This window comes from Diadema setosum, chromosome 5 (assembly GCF_964275005.1).
Source record: "Diadema setosum chromosome 5, eeDiaSeto1, whole genome shotgun sequence".
NCBI classification, from domain to species: Eukaryota; Metazoa; Echinodermata; class Echinoidea; order Diadematoida; family Diadematidae; genus Diadema; species Diadema setosum.
The window spans coordinates 17,200,461-17,219,332 of record NC_092689.1 but is presented as its reverse complement, the minus strand read 5'-3'; the positions used below and the strand labels follow the sequence as shown (position 1 = coordinate 17,219,332).

The 18,872-nt window shown below is 39.6% G+C and overlaps 1 protein-coding gene across 1 annotated transcript in view; it reads left to right on the top strand.

Annotated features, from left to right (window-relative positions):
• The first annotated feature begins 12,448 nt into the window (after positions 1–12,448).
• Positions 12,449–18,872, top strand: part of LOC140228754 (prolow-density lipoprotein receptor-related protein 1-like) — a 67,193-nt gene continuing 60,769 nt past the window's right edge. The window contains exons 1-5 of the mRNA XM_072309030.1: positions 12,449–12,491; positions 15,143–15,253; positions 16,706–16,837; positions 17,694–17,893; positions 18,495–18,682. Of these exons, the coding sequence (XP_072165131.1) occupies positions 12,449–12,491; positions 15,143–15,253; positions 16,706–16,837; positions 17,694–17,893; positions 18,495–18,682 (674 nt within the window). The remainder of the gene's footprint in view (positions 12,492–15,142; positions 15,254–16,705; positions 16,838–17,693; positions 17,894–18,494; positions 18,683–18,872) is intronic.

Sequence of the window (18,872 nt, the reverse complement as noted above, 5' to 3'; positions counted from 1 at the left end):
GCATCAATACTGCGCCATACTGTTACATCAGGATTGACGTAATGGTGTGGTCGTAATAATCGTCGTAGTGAAGTAATTACAAGTTAAGTAACAAATCATATCCTGATTTTTTTTTTTCAAAAAGTAGAATCGTTCGGATAAAAGTTGGTGTGCCGGACAATCACCGGGCAAGCTTTCGGTTGTTTTGAGTAAACTTTGTCATGAAGATACGCGTGACACTAAACTACGTCTTTGATGTGATAGTAATCCGGTTCCATGGCCAAGACGATATCATGTCTCTGCTTTTCGGAGTGTACTGTATTAATGTGGCCACGGCAGTGATGACAGACGGTAATGAACCTTCAGGGAGAATTTACAATTGGGCGGGAAAGCACGTCCTGTTTGGACGTGACGGATCGGTGCTACGTGGGATACGTTGTTTTGCGAGCGAAATGTTGTGAACTTCAGTGCAGACTCGTTCCTACTTTAAAATTGTGGTCTACCATCATAAACGAAAGTGAGGATTCCCTAATGCGTGCCAGAACGGGAGAATGATAACTTCGCTTTGTGTTCAAGTGGAAGTGAATGAAAAGAGTGCACAGTAAAATAATGCACAAGGGAGTGATAATCTGAGTAAACGATTATAACAGTATGAAATCTTAGAGTTTCATGCGTTTCCACTTTATAAACTATCCCTCACGACCACATGATTACCCAAATTAGATGAGGAGACACTCGTTGGCTGAAGACGTAAAAGGGAGAAAGAGTATAATGCAATATGATATTTTTAGATGTATACCACATAACCACCCTTGTTAAAATGAATAAACGTAAGCAACTAGAAAAAAAAAAGACAAAACAAGTCTGTATAAATTATTGTGATTAGAGAAATGGCAGACGAGGATTGGAAAAATCGATAGTTTGACAAGGGATGTTTTACGTAGACTGCCGCCCTGGTTTCATAGCTACGTGCATATAAAAGGGTTAAAGTCTTCTGAAAAAGAAATTAAGAAATATAAGCAGGTATAAAAGAGAAACGTGTTATTTTGATTGAGGAAAAGTTATACATTGCATGAGTGCAGTATCGTGAGCATTCAAACACGAGGCTTAAGGGTGTGAAACTTCATCGTGCAATTGATTTGATTCTGCATAATAAGGTCAATATCGTTCATGCATTAAGAGTGGATGAAATTTGAATTATTCTGTTATATTACACACAGTCGTATATGTTGGAAAGAATTTCAACATGAAGGCCCATCGCTTTTTTTTAACTTGAGGTAATAAAAGGAAGGAAAACGAGGGATTGATTTTGATCAAAGTAAATATGAAATCCAAACATAACCCCATCAGTGCCTTAAACTCACTGATATTAATATTCAGCTATAACATTATGTACAACAGTATATCATCTCATTTGACATCTGACCTATTTATCGACCATCCTCTCCAATCCTTCATTGTTCTACCCCTCCCTCCTTCCCTCCTTCCCTCCTCCCCTCCCCAATCTCCAACTACCCCTGACATCTATCGCTTTCCATTTTAGACGACCCTGGCAATGTTATCACTGCGCTTCATCTTCCTCCTTCTCGCTGTAACATGGCCGATGATTCATGGAGGGATGGTGCGATTTCTTTTCTCTTCACAGCTACCGTACATCTGATCGCCCTGTTGCTTCGAGACCTCTGATCTCTGAATAGGAAGTCCTATTGAGATCAGTGTTCGAGACGGGTTGTATTTCAGTCAGTTACTGTCAATGCCCTCTTTACGGACCTATAGAGATGAAATAGAATTACATGTTGAATGCCTCGTTTGCCCAAACTAATGGTTTGGTCATAGCTCTTCAAGTCGTATAGCTATGTGTGTGCCCGTGCGTGTGTGTCTGTTTAATATTATATTTCGCTTCTTACAAATTGTCCGTTTGTGCTATTGTAAATGACCCAACAACATTTTAGAAATTCGCCTGCTCAAATACTCACGACTCGGTGACTTTCAGAAGTGTGTTATTTAAAAACGCGACATTCGGAGTGGAGAATCATGTATAGGCCCTAATCTTGAAAGCATCTACACAGCCAGTCGCTGTAAAAACGCGACTCCGTGCACGGCGTCTGGTCGGGCTAAAAAACATCATGATTACGCCGTTCCCACTTCGATACGATGTGTAGATCTCAGTTTTATATCTCAGATTTAATGTTTTTCTAATCATGACAATATGTGTTCCATCACTTATCACTTTCATGCCTTGATTTGGATGTCTGCTATTCAATGGAATATGATCAGAATTTACCTCTAGATGTCTTCTATCGACCTAATCGATCCGTCAATGTGTATGTACCCATAAATCAATCAACATCTCTGTACCCTGACGAGCTGGAATATAATATTGAGTGGCATGCAACACAGAGATAAAAGTGCTTTCACGGTCCCGTTACTTTTGACATTTCTCAGAATTGTAAATAAGTGATTTCCGTGTATTTTGTTATTTCTGCCCTTTACACTACAATGTTTCCGACAAAATGTCAGTGCGACTAAAAACGGATTCTGAACACAGTGAAACTGAAAGCGCAGATTTAGCCAAGGCAAAAGACGTTGAGTGAAATGAGCATTCACTCTCACCCCTCCTTCAGGAAACCTACCGCAGGTATAAAAAAAAATACAATATTTGTTTGTTGATAGCAACAGATAGATATTTACGAGATTGCCGATATCTTTCACTCGAAAATCATTCACTGACTTTCTGTACAATCACGTCTCTTACTGTTCAACATGGCGTAGCGAATACTCCAGTAGATACATTTATAGTCGAGGTACCCGGGCCAGTCAACGTCCACCAGGAAGGTGCACCTCCCTGCTCCTACAAAGAAACATCGCACACTTATATTGTGTGTGGGTGGAACTCGTGAGCTATTTAAAGAGCAGGGTCTGGCGCGAAGCGGTAAACCAACCCGACTTGAGTATCAGCTGAGCTCCTTGGTATCAGATGGTGAATGACCGAGGCTGGCTGGCCTTACCACGCTCCCATGGCATCGCGGCGCCGCGGAGTTGAGGCAAGCCTCTGCCAGGCATTTCGCTGCCCCGCGTCATCTACAGACGATAAGTAGTAAATACAGACGACTGTGGTTGTACCATGTAGAAGGAAGGTGGAGGACTGTACAGTACTGGTTAAGGTGGGGATTCAGGTTTATAACATTCCTAAGTGAGATAATGAGAAACCTCTTATGAAATATGAAAGAGCATGTAATTTTAAGAAGGATTCAACGTTTATTTGATAAAAATTGGTTTTCAAATGGCCGAGATATCAAAAAAAGTGATTATGATAAAAGGCAACAGGCCACGCCTTTTATTAGGATCTCTTTGTTTCACATTGTTTTACGATATCTCAGCCATTTCAAACCGATTTTCATCAAATAAACTTTCGATACCCCTTAGAATTGCATGCTCTTGGACATCTCATAGAGTGGTTTCTGAATATCTCGCAAAATGTTAAAAGGTAAATTCTCACCTCAGCCAGAACTGTATACACCCTTTAAGATGTTATACGACCTTCTTTTGCCACCCTCTCCTTCCATGGCTGAAAAAGAAACAGAGGAGAGAGAGAGAGAGAGAGAGAGAGAGAGAGAAATAGATTTGCAGTATGAGTAAGGGGAAAAATAGGGGCGCCAAAATAAATTATCATTTTGAGTCAATGAGACCAGGTGATGGTTCAGCTAAACGTCATAACTGACGCATTTTTTGTCTTAGGATTCGATGTTTATTTTCATTTACATTGCTTATGCAGAGCAACTGATAGTAATTATGCTTCGCAAGATACAACAGTTGAAAGAAAAACTATAGCAAACAAACAGGCGCGCTTCGTAAAACAAAGTTATATTTTGGCACCTTCAGCACTTTATCATTTTATTCGCAATAAAGATGATAATATGAACGAATTGTTGCCATTCTTTAAACAAGCAAACAAACTAAAAATACATCGATTGTCGAGGACTTCTCGATCAACTTACTTTAGATCTGTGCTGTAATTTGTCCAATTTGTTGAAACCGTATACATTAATCGTATGCTGCTTCATTCTTCATTTTCAATCAAATTTATTTACGACATGTGAAATGGACAATTTCTTTTCGCGCTTTGTGTCTCCAACGACAACAGCAAAGAGAAATACCTGGTAATTTGCAGCTGTATACATTGTAACAGGGTAAAGTTTGAGGCTACCTTAAAAATGATTTTCATCTTGTGTGTATGAATTGCATGGCATACTTTCAAGGGGAAAAGTTATATAATAGAACATATCAATTATTAACCTCTATTGAAATTTTTGAAGTAATTCTATATAGAGAAAGTTACACTTTACATACATGACGACACTTTCCGTTGACGAGCAATGTTGTAACTGGGAACACGTCTATACATCCAGGATAGGTGATTCTGATACTCCTCGTCGCACATTGATAGGATTGAGACCCTTGGGTCACGGCTGACAAGTCACTGAGGAATTCAAGCGACGTCGGCATCGATACACCGCTCGGTGATCAAGTTGGCATTCTCGTCCGTCGTCGCATGTTACGTTGTCACTGATCGATGACGATGGCCATAATTGGGCGAGATCGTATCCCTAGATGATCACCTCCTCGTATAGGAATATATAGACGCATAATACACACGCACATGATACGCACATCCACACTCTTACTCTTTGTTGTAGATTCATTCAAACAATACAGTATGTAGGTTTCTACAACATTGACATTGCACATAGGGCCTAAAGATAATGATATTATACAAACGTGCATTGCATCTGCTGTATTGGTTCACAAGGATCATTGCTTTGGGATCCCCAGTTTTCGGATGTGTTGCTGTTAGCTTCATGTGGGTAATTCGGAAATGCAATATGTTAGTCATTCAACCCTCCCAAAAGATTCTACGTTTATTTCCTTCTTTATACCGAGATTGCTGTGCTATATATGACGAAGCAATAGCTGTAACATTATTAAAAAAAAGATAAATTTTCTCCTGATATCATTACATCCCAATGGGGTGATTTGTGATGTCAGAAATCATCATATTCTAATCAAGTTACTTGATCCAATTTTCTCTTATGAAATCTATATCTCTTGATATATTTCGTTCCTTTGCATGTCTTTCAGTGAATTAGGAAACATCAAGAGCATTCTTACTTCCCCTTGAAATTATCGGAAATAATAAATGTTGATCCGAAAATAATTTGATAAAAATATGAGAAATCATGACGACGTGGGAGTGGGAGAGAGCAATCTGGCTCATTTTTAATAAAAATGAAAGGATGGAACTCATTTTGATTCAATTTCATTTGAGATACTATAGTAATTGGAGATCTTTCTGTCCTCGACGTTCATCGTCTGCGATCTGATATTCGATTAGTTTCTACACAAACGAAAATAACTTCAGTCATTACGCCGCATTCTCTTAGTTGCTGTTTTCGACAAACTTTTGTTCCCCATTTAGATAGCTCTTTTCCCTTTTCTTATGTTATCGGGAAAGGAAATCTGGTGTATAATTTTTCCTGTCCGATCTCAAATGTTTCCGACGAAGGGAACACGGTCTGGAGTGATCGCGGAATCTAAGGATAATTCAAAGAGGAAAATATTGTCGCTGTGAGATGTTTGTTTATATCCTGTGCATCGCCTGTTTACACATTAAGATTGGCTCGTCGCCACATTGCCAGGCCACTGTTTATCATTAAACGCGCCAAAATGGGTCAAAGAGATACCTTTTTTTTTTTTTTCGGAACGAAAATAATATTACCTGTCCGGGACACCACGTGTGCAATGATATAATGTGCAGCAAAGGAAAGATCCGAGAACAGCACCGTAATATGCAGTGTCACACAGACCTATGAATTTATAATATCCGACAAAACATCTTTGTCGCGTGCAAATTATTGTGTGCTTATTTACTGGTGTGCGTTTCCTATATTAACAGTCAGCTGATGTATTCACATTCATGAGAATATATTTCCCTTTGGACCTAGTGATAAGCCGCTCTATCATTTCTGTAATTTTAATTATATTTCAAAATTTGGAATTTCTTTGTATACATAACATTCGGTTGTATCGGTCGAGCCTTCATAGTTTTGTGGTTATCAGGGACATCCTCTGTTACGAATGTTTGCATACAACTAGGGTGTGTTATAAATCCATTACTGTATATTATGTGTGTGCACACTCCATGTACACCTGTTTGCGTGTGTGCGTGTGTACGTGCGTGCTTGTGTGCGATTTCACATTAATTACTGCACTCGTGTCTGAAATTCAAGCTTGATATGATGCGATGTCTACTCGCCTTTACAAGCCTTTTCAACACATGAAAAATCAATAATGAACACCTGCACGGAATGAATGCTAGCCACCTTCAAATGAAGTTATATGCATAGTTATATAAACATGAAAATTCGCAAATAGCTATCTGAAGGTGAAACTTAAGCGTTCATGTTCGAGCACTATTAAGATGATTTTGACAGTATACTGAATATATGCCTAGTATCTGAAATGACGTGAAATGATTATATCGTGTCTTAAAGAAAAACAAAAGACTGATGTAGAAATAAGAAAGAGGGCATATGTTGGAAAAAATGATGCAATACTGGTTTTGTTTTGTTTTTCCACTTCAAGTATTCAGAAAACGATCGCTCACCTGTTGATCAGAACTTCCAAAACCGGTACCGGGGAGGGGAGGAGGAAATTTAATACGGTCTCGGCTACTCTCTGGACTCAATCCTAAAATTTTGTCAACTCACACAAACATCATTACAGCAAAACATGTTTATCTAGTTCAAGCATCCACTTCAAAATTTGATTTCGCCATTCAAATAGCACCATTAAATCTAAGCGTACCTACACGGACATGACTAATGTCCGTTCTTTATTTCAGAGTATTAATTTACCACTTCATTCTGCCACATTAACGTTTCCCTAAAGTCTGATTAATACCAAGAAGAGACCAAATGCTTAACATACTTACAAGTTTTTAGATCGTCGCACTGAGAACAGACTTGAACCATTCAAGCTAGTTTTTTTTTCTGTTATGTTCTGCAAAATCCCATTTCGTCACACTGTGTGATGTGACTGCATGTGGCGTACCATTCTATTCATAATTCGATTATACTACTTTACGTCTCAGCTTTGATTCCCTTATAAAATGTCACAGCTATTCTCTCTTGATATTGATATATAAATAGATATTCGTCAGTGTCTGGCTGTCAGTCTGGACGTCTGTTTTAGCTTTATCGACCTCTTTTTCTTTAACCCCTCTCAATATTCATCATCATGTTTTACGCATTTGGGGCAAAAATCATCATCTCCGCGTTTCATACGTCATCCTCCCTTGCCGCAAAACCAAGCTATGTGTGTGTCGCGGGTATATTTCGCGAGAAACGCGCGGAACTAATAAAAGCAGCGGAAATTCGTAGGACTAGATCGTTCCGAGACACTGAGACAGACAGACAAAGATGGATTTCTGCAGCGTAGAAGAGATCAAAGTAGGATAAATCCGATGGAAATGTTCACTTTCATTGACCCCCCCACCCCCCCCCCGAAAAAAGAGATAGATAAATACATCAATGCCGAGGGTCGTTGCAATAGAAATGGAAAAACGAAAGAAGGAAAAAAAAAAAAGAAATATAGTAGTGGTAATTGGGTAATAGTAGTAGCACTAGTAATAGTAGTAGTAGTAGTAGTAGTAGTAGTAGTAGTAGTAGTAGTAGTAGTAGTAGTAGTAGTAGTAGTAGTATAGTGTAGTAGTAGTAGTTGTTGTAGTAGTTGTTGTTGTAGTAGTAGTAGTAGTAGTAGTAGTAGTAGTAGTAGTAGTAGTAAAGTAGTAGTAGCTGTTGTTGTTGTTACAGTAGTAGTAGCAGCTGCAATTTAGTAAGAGGAAACGATGAGGAATAGGAGAAGGAAAAATGAAAGTTTGAGGAGGAGAAGAAGCAAAAATTACAACAATAAAGAGGAAAATTGGGGAAGAAGAGAACTGAAAGGAAAAATTGAAAAGAAGAGACTAAAAAAGGCAAAAGAACAATAAGGAAGAAGAAGAAATACAAGAAGGAAGAATGTAAGACTTGGATGAGGAAGGAGGAGGAGAAAGAAATTTACCGAGAAAACGATGGAACGGAAGGAAAACGAAGCAGACGATACTGCAGACGGAGTCGGAGAAAGAGGAAGAGATTTTATTTCGAGTTGATGTGACGTCATTCATTACGTCAGTTACGAGTGAAAGCAAACTTTTAACACAACACTGTGGTTGCAAAGATGAAATTTTCGTAGTAAAACCCATCGACTCCTCAAACCTTCGCCTAACAAAAGTCCGATCATCGTCGGTTCACTGACCTCAAGTTCAGGAACATGGGAGTCGCAGCCGAACACAAAGTAGTTCCGGTAGTGGTCTATAAAACAAATAGCCTATACAATGTAAAACAATCAGGATGGCGTTTATGTAAATCATAGTCTCATTTCTCACAACATACATGTACTCCTTTTTTTAGGTCTGCACTATATAGGAGTGTGTCTTAACCCTTGACACACACTCAAGCACGTGGATAGGAAGTGCCATATCCATTAACAATATTCTAGTTTGGAAGGCGTGTGTAGTGTTCGGTATGCGCCTCGAGTGATGCGTTCATTGACCTTTAGGTGTGGACAGTGTGCCTATATTGCTGCTGCCCCCGATATCGTAAGCTTGAACTCAAATTCCTTCATGTCCACACGACTATTGTCATGTACGCATAGAAAGAACAGTCAGGATCTCATGGTTATCAAGTTATCAACACACACACACACAAAAAAAAGTCATTTGTGTGAGTGAAACACTGAACATACGGAGACAATTCAGGCATATACTGATAACCATATCAAATATAGCTATGATAACATAATGCCAGCGGAGATGTTTGTCAAACCCTGAACGTAAAAGAGATTCCATGTGTGGGATCATGATAGATGCGTATGGAGGTGGGAAAGAAACTCTATCCCATGCATGTTAACTTTGCAAGTATTAATGGTCGGTTACTTGTAATGAGGTAGCAGTATGAGGCCTATTGCATCTCACTCCTGAAACACATTTTAAATGTTATCTCAGATAAGCACTTTAAAACAATTAATGACTGTCAACACAGATAGTAACCGTATTTTTCTTAAAATCTTACACACAAATTCTTGAGAAGTAGGGAGGTGAAGTCTCACCTGCCTGGTAGTTGGCAGGATAAGACTGAAAATTTTCTTCTAGTGCTCTTTGTTTTCCTTTCATTCATTCATTCATTCATTCATTCATTCATTCATTCATTCATCCATCCATTCATTCATTCATTCATTCATTCATTCATTCATTCATTCATTCATTCATTCATTCATTCATTCATGTTTTTATTTTTATTTCCAATCAATATATCACAGGTAATACAAACGTCAAATGATTAGATATCTTGTAACATAATTATAATACATCTTTCTTTCTGTTCATTCTGACATGATATTACCGAGGAGTTAACTACTTACGTATACTTCCTAATTGCACTGCAGTAGAACAACGAAAAACTTCTCTGGTAAATATCACCCTGACCGCGATACAGACGATCGATGTAACGTGTTTACCGCATGAGTAGTCATTTTCCGCTAGCCTTCTTATACTTTTTTCTCCAGTTTTTGTTAACCCTCGCAAACCCCCTCCTTTCCCTATCCCTACCCTTTCCCCGCCCCTTTCTCTCCCTTCCTTCTACTATTCCCAAGTCGTTCCACTCCTTTGCCTCTCAACACCCCTCCTATTCCGTCCCATTCCCCTATACCCCCACCCTTCTCACCCCTATACTCCTCCTCCCCCACCCCTCCCTCTCCTGGATACCTTCCCATCTCTCCCCTCCCTTTCCCTCCTCTGCAACCTCCCCCTCCCCATCTCCCTTCACTCCATTTCTCCCACCTGTCCCTTAACTTTTCACTCCCCTCACCTCCACTCTTCACTTCTCCCCCCTATACCCCACCCTCTCTTAATCCCCACCCCTTCGTCTCCTCCCTACTCTTTATATTTCCCTCCTCTCCTCTCTACCCCTCTTCCGCCATCCCAAAAATGATGCCCTGCAAACAAGGTTAGCAATCTGCTGTCTTTAAACGGTTGATCACACTCAACATTATAGGAACAATCAATAATCTATGAGAACAACGTTGACTAACTGCATTATTTTTCAGTCTACTTTCTTCTCTCACCACGCTAAATTCTGTTTGTTTGTTTTTTTCGTTTGTTTATTTGTTTGTTTGTTTGTCTTGTGTGCCTTCTTTTTTATTTATTTTTTTCTCCAGAAAGGGTACAACTTCTGTGTAAGAACAGGTTAAGCAGACGAGATGAAAGGATATTATCCTTGTGTAAACCAACCACTTTCAGTATAATAGGGAGATATTTTTTTCTATGTTTGACGATAGATCTCGGACCTAAAATAGAAAAAAAAAAAGTCTTGATGAGTGAACTATAATATTTACTTTGCTTGTATCCTCCCTTTCCTATTATAAGGTAGTGGCGTTGATTACTCCATTATGTTTTTCTTCATGGGTGGCCACTCTGCTCCATTTGACACGCATTTCAATGGCCGTATACGAGCAAATTATTATGAAAGGAAGTCGCCTGTTATCCCGTTGTATTGGTTGTGATGTTGTTCAGTCACAGCTGACTTGGCCGCCAATATAAGGCAAGCCTTTCCGCGACAATTTCCGACCGGTGTAGACATGTACGGCCGAAATCATTGGCCGAAGAGACGAGCACTGCAACATAAAGGCCTCGGCACACCGAGAGCGTTAACGGCATTGGTTCGGTTTCGTTTTGTTTCGTCTCGTTTCGTTTCGTTTCGTTTCGTTTTGTTTTATTTTTTGGCTATCATGGTGCGCCAAAAGGAACCATGTCTTGTTCTGAGAAAAAAAAAAAATCAATAATTTTTGTGCAAAAGCAAACAAAATTTTATTCTTATATGTCAAAATCATTAGAAACAGAATCACCGGTTGAAGATTTATTTTGTAACAAATTAATAGTGGGAACGTAATATATTGCAGCAACAGAACCAGACACGTTTCCTTTTGGTGCACCATGCAGCAAAAAACAAACAAACAAACAAACAAAACAAACAAACAAAAACCGGACCGTTGCCGCAACTGTGCTCGGCGTGTCGAGGCCTGAGTGACAACATTCTCGTCCGGTTCAGTCGGCTGTGTAAAGCATTTATAACGGCACACTCCTCATAAGGAGGATGTCGGATATAAAGAACATGCATGTAAATGTCTGACTTGACAGCATCATCAGATTCTTACAATGAATTGGCATGACAGTCATCTTTGCTGCGGCTTGAGTTAACGTCTTCTGCTCAGACAAAAAAGTATCCTTTTCACAAGTCATATCCAATGTACTTCAGGAAAGAAAAACGTTTAGTCAGAGGCAAACTGAATACTATATACACGAATATCACTGAATGAATCTGCTTTTCCGAAATCAATCTGAAAAGGAAAAGGAACACAGACATCACATATAAAGAGAAAAAGAAACAAAGAAACAAACATAATGATGTCACGCTTTAGGCCTGACGGTATCGGAGCTCTGTGAAAAGTGAAAAAGTATAATTTTACATTCTAGTATTTGTAAAGATGACTTTAAATTCACACCCGGGATGAGAAGGTTATCAAGGAAGAAGATGTCTGACCTGAAATCTAGATACTTTGTCTATCTAGCAGCGACTTAAAACAGAATAAAAATCATAAGAGATATCAGAAAAACAATTTATCGCGAACGATATATTGTTCAAATTAAGCTGTTCAATCAGGGAGGTGTTCCCACCTCTCTGGTTCAATCGTCTTTGTAGGTAGAGACGTATAGAGCTCTGAGAAGACAACAGTTTATACTCTTGGATCGGGTCTTTGTCACAGCCATTAGCTCTCTACTCCATGTCCTTCCGCTTTCCGCCACATGACATCTTCAAGATGGCTTAACTGTGTCAAAATAACAAGTGCCAAATTCAACCAGCTCAAAGTGTCTGCGAGTTTTACAAAATCAGAGTGTACAGAGGTTTTCCCCATTTATTTAATAGAATGGATGCAATCCCCAGAAGGACGACACAAATAGTTTGCTGTATACTCTGAAAACTGATGTCCACATTTTCTCGGTAACTTCGACGAGCGTCGATAGCTGACACGGGTTGGATATCAAACAAACTTGCCAGGACCAAGTGGTGTGAAAAGATAAAGACATGCAATACTGATTCGGAGTGAATGTCCTTTTCACCACTTAACAACGTGTCATAGAATAATCTTGACGTAATATCATTGCTCCGATTGCAGGTTTGCCAACAACGCACAAGATGTTATCAGTTCTGATTTGCTTGTAATCTATAACGAAGATTGTCACTTTTTCGCGCTCCTCGACAAATTGATTGTTAGTCGGTTTAACAACCCCCTGAAGCGCGTGGCGGATATTCACGAGATGGTTGCAGCGGGAGGCAGTGCAGAGCGGGAGAGATTAGAACGTCTGAGCTGACTCCAAGAGTGCTGGCAAATGTTGCAGGAGTTGAACATTTCAGAGGCAAATATATACATGACTGAGAGGTAGCAAGAGAGGGATAGATGATTGCTGAAGATTTAAACTGACACATATTTCAGAGACTCAGTGTAATTTTTTTTTTGTCAAAAAAAAAAGGTATAGGTTAAACTGTTTGTATCTTCATTTCAAGATTCGCAGATGGTTAAGACTTAAGAAAAAAAAATGAAGAAGACAAGTTTACCAACTACTATCTTCCGAGTAGTTTAAAATGATCGTAAGAGGGCAATCCAAATTGCGCTCCTCTCTGGCTGACATTACATATCAACAAATTTTGACTTTTGAAGTTTGACGTTTTGGCAGGTTCTTACCAGCAAAACTATGCCACATTTGCCACTTACTTGAAATTGATAAAAATTCCAAACATTAAGATAACGCACAACTGACACTATTCATGAGTTTCCGGAGACCACAACTTCCGAATGAAATATTCATTGTATAACGCATGTTGTCAGGAACATTGGGACAGTCCCTTTACGAATGTCTCCTTTATCATTGTTATCGACTTCATCGAATGTGAAAAATTCCCCATCTGAATCTGCTCTCTCCTTTGCTTAGCTGGATTGTTCCTTACGTCACCTACCCCTTTAAAAAGCAGTTTAGGCAACGTGCGATAGTAAAGGTATATGACATGATTGTGAATAGACCGCGGGGCCTTGACCACCGCAATTCAAATTGTCATCGCTTCCCCATAGCCATCTGCGATCGCTTATGGTCACGACCCCAGGCTTCGCAATTTGATGTGAAATTTATGTTTCCTCGTTTACTTGAATTACCGGCATGATAAAATAACTCGCGCTCATGACACTTAATCAAACAAAAGCAAACAAACAAACAAACAAAATATACCGTAACGATCATTTTGTGAACTTGGAAACCTATGATTATTGATATGTCAAAGTATGGAAGCACGGAGGATGCAATTACGCTCCTTACTGGAGCCGGAGATTCCCAGGGTCTTCTTTTTTCCACACTATAATAGAAATGCTACGTGTCTCGTCTTCACAGTTTAAAATCCGCCACCCCCCCCCCCCGCACCCATCTCTTCTTTCACTTTCCGTGCCCCTCTCCCTCTCTTTTTGTATAGTCAACTTTGCACCTACAGCCTGGCAACAGGCTGTTTGTTGTAATTGCTGTAGCTGCTGTTGTTGTAATAATGTGTTGCTGCAGAAACTCGTTGTTATCCATGTTGTCGACGTTGTCGACGTTGTTGTTGTTGCTGCTGTCTCCAGTGTCAGGGCGCATTTACAGCGAGCACGGTAACGGTAAACGGTCCGGTTTTGTGCTATTGTGCTCGCCAAAAGGGATCATGTCAACAGTTCTGTTACACTATCACTTCCCGGCTAATAATTTTGTTACAAAATTAATCTTCAACTGGTGATTTTGTTGGTCTTGATTTTGACATAAGAATAACATTTTGGGTGATTTTGTACCGAACTTAAGATTTTTTTTTATTTTTTTTAACAGAACCAGACATGATTCCCTTTGGAGCACCATAGCAAAAACAAACAAACCAAAAAAAAAAAAAAAAAAGACAAACAAAAAGACAAACAAACAAACAAACAAAAAAAAAAAACCCGGACCGTTGCCGTTGCCGTGTTCGGTGTAAACGCGCCCTTATACTGTGATTGCTGTTATTGAAACTGCTTTTTTGTTTCAGGTGCTGCTGTTTTTTTTTTATTACTCTTTGTTTCTTTTGTTTTGCAATGGCTGTTGTTGTTGTCAGAAATTGGCATACTCCGCTCACCTAATCAGTATTTAGGCATAGGGCCTACTGTTAGTTTAAACCCCACCCGTCCAAACAGTGCTTATACCCTGTCCTACATGTCTCAAATTCAAAGTATTTCATCATGTAAAGAAAGGCACACCATCGGTTGACCCATTTTGTGTCTGCCACTGACCATCCAAGCATGAAACGTAATTCATAAAGGCAGACAAAGCACAGGAAGGAATGGTACAAGAATTGGTCACAAGTGGAACACAAAGGAAGTACGGATAGATGTTTGATCTCAATAGACTGCTTCGACACCAGCGTGTATAACAACATGTAAAAAAGGACAAAAAGTAAACGGCAGACTAGAGAATACAATCAGGTGAAAACACTATAATACCATTAAGCGTGATTGAGCAAAAGTGTGGTGCTGATAACCCAAGTATATGTTGTCCATACAAACTGGTTACTTAGTATTCAAAATGACTCTAAGTTGATAATAGCGACGATAATGTGTGTGCTGGTATGTGTGTGTGTGTGTGTGCGTGTGTCTGTGTGTGGGTTTTTGGTAACATGATTCAGATTATTATAGAGTGCAGTAAGTTGTCCCTAAGGATCCGAAAACGAGACAGGGGAAACATGTTTTAATTTAAATTAAACAGTAAGCTGGGGTTTTCGATCCAGGTCTCTCGCGTGCTGATGTTGCACATTAAAGGAAACCTAACCAAACCTCGTTTCTGTGCAATGACCGTATCAACATTGAGCCCTCATTGTAAGTAATGTTGGGCGACTACAAGACTGTAAAATGAATGATTGAGGCAATATTATTGCGTGTGACAGTTGTCGTTACTTTATGGTTTCCTCCACAGCCTATCTGATCATCACCTCATCGCCTGCCTGGGCCGGCCGAGGGAGGGGGCGTGGTCGTAGCAAGATGCCCTGTCCCCCGGGTTTCCGACGTCAGAAAAACGGATGTACAGGTCGGTGAACCGAGTCTGCCAGAAGTCTATTTTAAACAGAACGTATTTTGTCTATATATCAATGTATGTAAATGTTATATGTACCCGCTCTCTCTCTCTCTCTTTCTCTCTCTCTTTCTGGCTCTCTCTATCTATCGTCTTGTCTCTATATGTCTGTGTGTTGTTTTGAGTTGTTGTTGTTGTTGTTGTTGTTTTTTTCTGCAGAGTGCCCGTGTGTGTGGATGTGCGCCTGTGTGGAATACAATGTACCTGTTATTTGTCATGGGCAGTCCCCGAGGCAGTCCCGACTGAAAATAGCCCTATCAGTATTTCACTACTCAACATTTTCTTAAAGAAGAAGAAAAAACGATTTAAGATTTAAGCCATTTACGTCAAAATTTGTCAATGAATATACCAACATACCACCCTATGAATGCATAAACATTGTTAATTGCATGGTGCGATCAAAATATCAGGCCTTCAAATTGATGAAATCGTTATTTCCATTTAGTGCATGTTGTATATTAGTGTCTCTTTTTGCCCAAAGTACTGATGAGTCCGTCAGATGGTTTTGATCACATTTCACTGAAATAATAGATCATCTGGGACGTATTATATCAGGATCGACTTGCCTGGTCAATCATAGGCATTCTTGATATTAACACAATACATCAACATGAGTTTTTGTTGTTGCTGTTGTTGTTTTCAAGAGACCTAGTCGGGTAGTATCAAAGCAATGTACGGAAGATGCAGGAATGGAACTCATTTCGCAATTGCCAAACCGAAAAAAAATGCAGTTTGATCTGATATTTGGCACATGCTTTGGTTTCTATTTCTTCCTCTAACTTAAGCTGGTATTTCAGTCCTTCCTCGAAACTTGTTTAGCATCTAGACGAGACAGTGTACTGAACTTCCGACGTTGTGAGCTGGGCTGCACTCCTTTTCACATCAAAATGACAATTTTGATCTGTAAAACAGTGTCATTAGAAACAAATTGACGGTGAAGAAGGATTAGGAACCTACATCTGAATCACACTATACACAAATGATGGGCATTGTTTTAAAGTAAAGACGTACAACGCAAATCAGTTGGCCTAAAATGTTGTAATAAGGTGAATACTAGTAGATGAGTCAACTTCGATAATGGACCTCATGCCGAGTGTAGAGTTCTGTCGGACACAAAGAGATTTTTCTCCTACGGTACTGGGGAAAATCTCTTTGGTCGGGCGGATGGGGTTAGCGATCAAGTTCGCTTGTATGCTGCCCTCTAACGTCGTGTGCGTTACATTAAAAGCAGACGATATCGGGACGGACGGACCGGGGACACGAATGCGTTGCTTCATTACCTTATCGATGGCTGCGTATGCCGTGATATCATGGTACGATTGTAAAGTTTTTCGCTTTGAATTCATTGCTTGTTTGATTAACGTTAGACCTTCTATAAATTGTTTGTGTGTTTCTTTTGTTTTCTAGACATCAACGAATGCAAAAGCGGCGGTTATGCACAGTGCGGCCAGCTGTGTATTAACTCGCTGGGGTCGTACCACTGTGCCTGCCTACCGGGGTATTCTATCGGCCCAGACGACTGGTCCTGCCTTTCGGGAGGTTGGAACCATTCTCGTTCGTACTGTGACTTTTCTAAGCTCCTGATTTGTAATTTCCATCAGTAATATTCTGAGACAGTGACAGGTTTATCCTAAATGTCACAGAGCGAGGATTATGTGTTCAATTTCACCCAAACCCTAATGTATTTTCCATGAATAGGTCGATCCCACCAGATAAGGACAAGGTAAGGTCCATGTATGAGGCCATGACAACTTTTTGTTTCTTCTGTTCTGATAAAAAGGCACCATTATTTCTTCATATTTAATGAGTTTAAACTGATTCAGTCAGACCCATAACCATTATGATACAAAGAAAGCAAAGATAAAGGTCTACTGGCTGCAAATTTACAAACTGGCCTGGTCCTTGGCTTGGAGATAATTAGCATTATCTTTAACGTTAGAATATTTCTACCCGGTATACCCTCCCTGTTACACATGAATCATTGAATGTAAAAGAGAGAAACTAGAATTGGACATATGTTGATTTATCATGCAGCATTTTCATATTCTCTGATTAATATTGTGGGGGTTTCCTTATCGTTTGCTAATTTTTGAAAATCAAACTAAAAAAAAAAAAAAAAAGGTGTAACGTTAATTGATATGTCTACTCCAAAATCAATTTGATGATTATAATAACAACCACTTATACACTTTGTAATTTATCTGCATGGCCTTAATCCTGTCAAACAATGGAGTGTTTGAAGATATCTATAACATTCTATAATCTAGGAAAAGTTGGCAAAATGAAATGGTCAGCCACTTTTAAATGGCTCCATATCACCACAGATAGGCTACTGTGTACGGATAATGCATAGCCCATCCCCCTGCATGCCTCTCACTGTTGCTTGCTACCACAGGAGCTGAGGCAAAGATCATCTTTAGCCACAGGGATAGCATCTCGGAGGTTGGTTTCCAGGCAGTTGTCCCTCGTCGCAAGGTGACCAACCTGGGCACTGTCTTGTCCCTTGGTGTCCACCATCGGGAACGGCTGGTCTTCTGGATCGACAGGTCCACAAACCAGATCAACCGCAGGGGGCTGGGCGGAGGCGAAACAGAGGTTGGGAGCAAACTGACTGCAAATTGATACTTTGATTTTTGTGACAGAAGTGTAGCAGTATGTAGCTGTTATCATATCAGCAAGACTTCAGAACTGTGTATCAATAATTGTTTTATGCCTAGCTGTTTTGTGGTGTTTCTATAAAATATGAACTTAATTCAGAGAGGACTTGATATTGATTTGATCATGAAGAGTAATCTTGAAAATTAGTGCAACATCTATTGCTTGAAGAAATTATAAGATGATTAGTACTGGTTTTGTTTGATTTTTAAAAACAGTCATTTTGATCCAAATCATAATGATCACAAACTTTTTGAGCTCTGCAAATATTTGTTGCAAAGTGTTCATATTCATTGAAATGTGTTTTACCATGTTATGTTCATTATTTTTACAGTCTAGACTTTCAAAAAGAGCAGAAAGATTAAAGAAAAATCATCTGGAGTAACGCAAGAATTAATTATGGATCTTATTTTTGTTCATCTTCGACTCTATTCATTTGAATATGTGGTTGTTCGTAAGTGTTTACAATTCCAACACAATATTTTCCCTTCACTTTTGAAATTGAATTGTTTCCCCCTTGGCTTCACTTTGATCTGGGTAGTATGTTGTGTCCAGGAACATCTACCAGCCCGAGGGTCTGGCGGTGGACTGGGTGCATGACAAGATCTACTGGACCGACTACCGTCTGAAGCACATAGAGCGGTGTGACCTCAACGGCTCCAATAGAGAGGTTGTCTTCAGCACCGGCAAGAGGAAGCCAAGAGTCATTGCCCTGGATCCTTTCGAAGGGTCAGTTAAAGTAACCTCAAATAAGAACAGCAACGAATCAAAAGTAGTTCCACCTGCCCTGTGGAAGTCTGCACAGTCTTTTTGTCGTCGGTCGGATTTTTCCCCAAATGAGAACCAAATGTTCCGACTAAAAGTCAATTTAGAGCAACAGTTGTGTAAATAAGCATTGGTGGTCATTTTACACAAGACT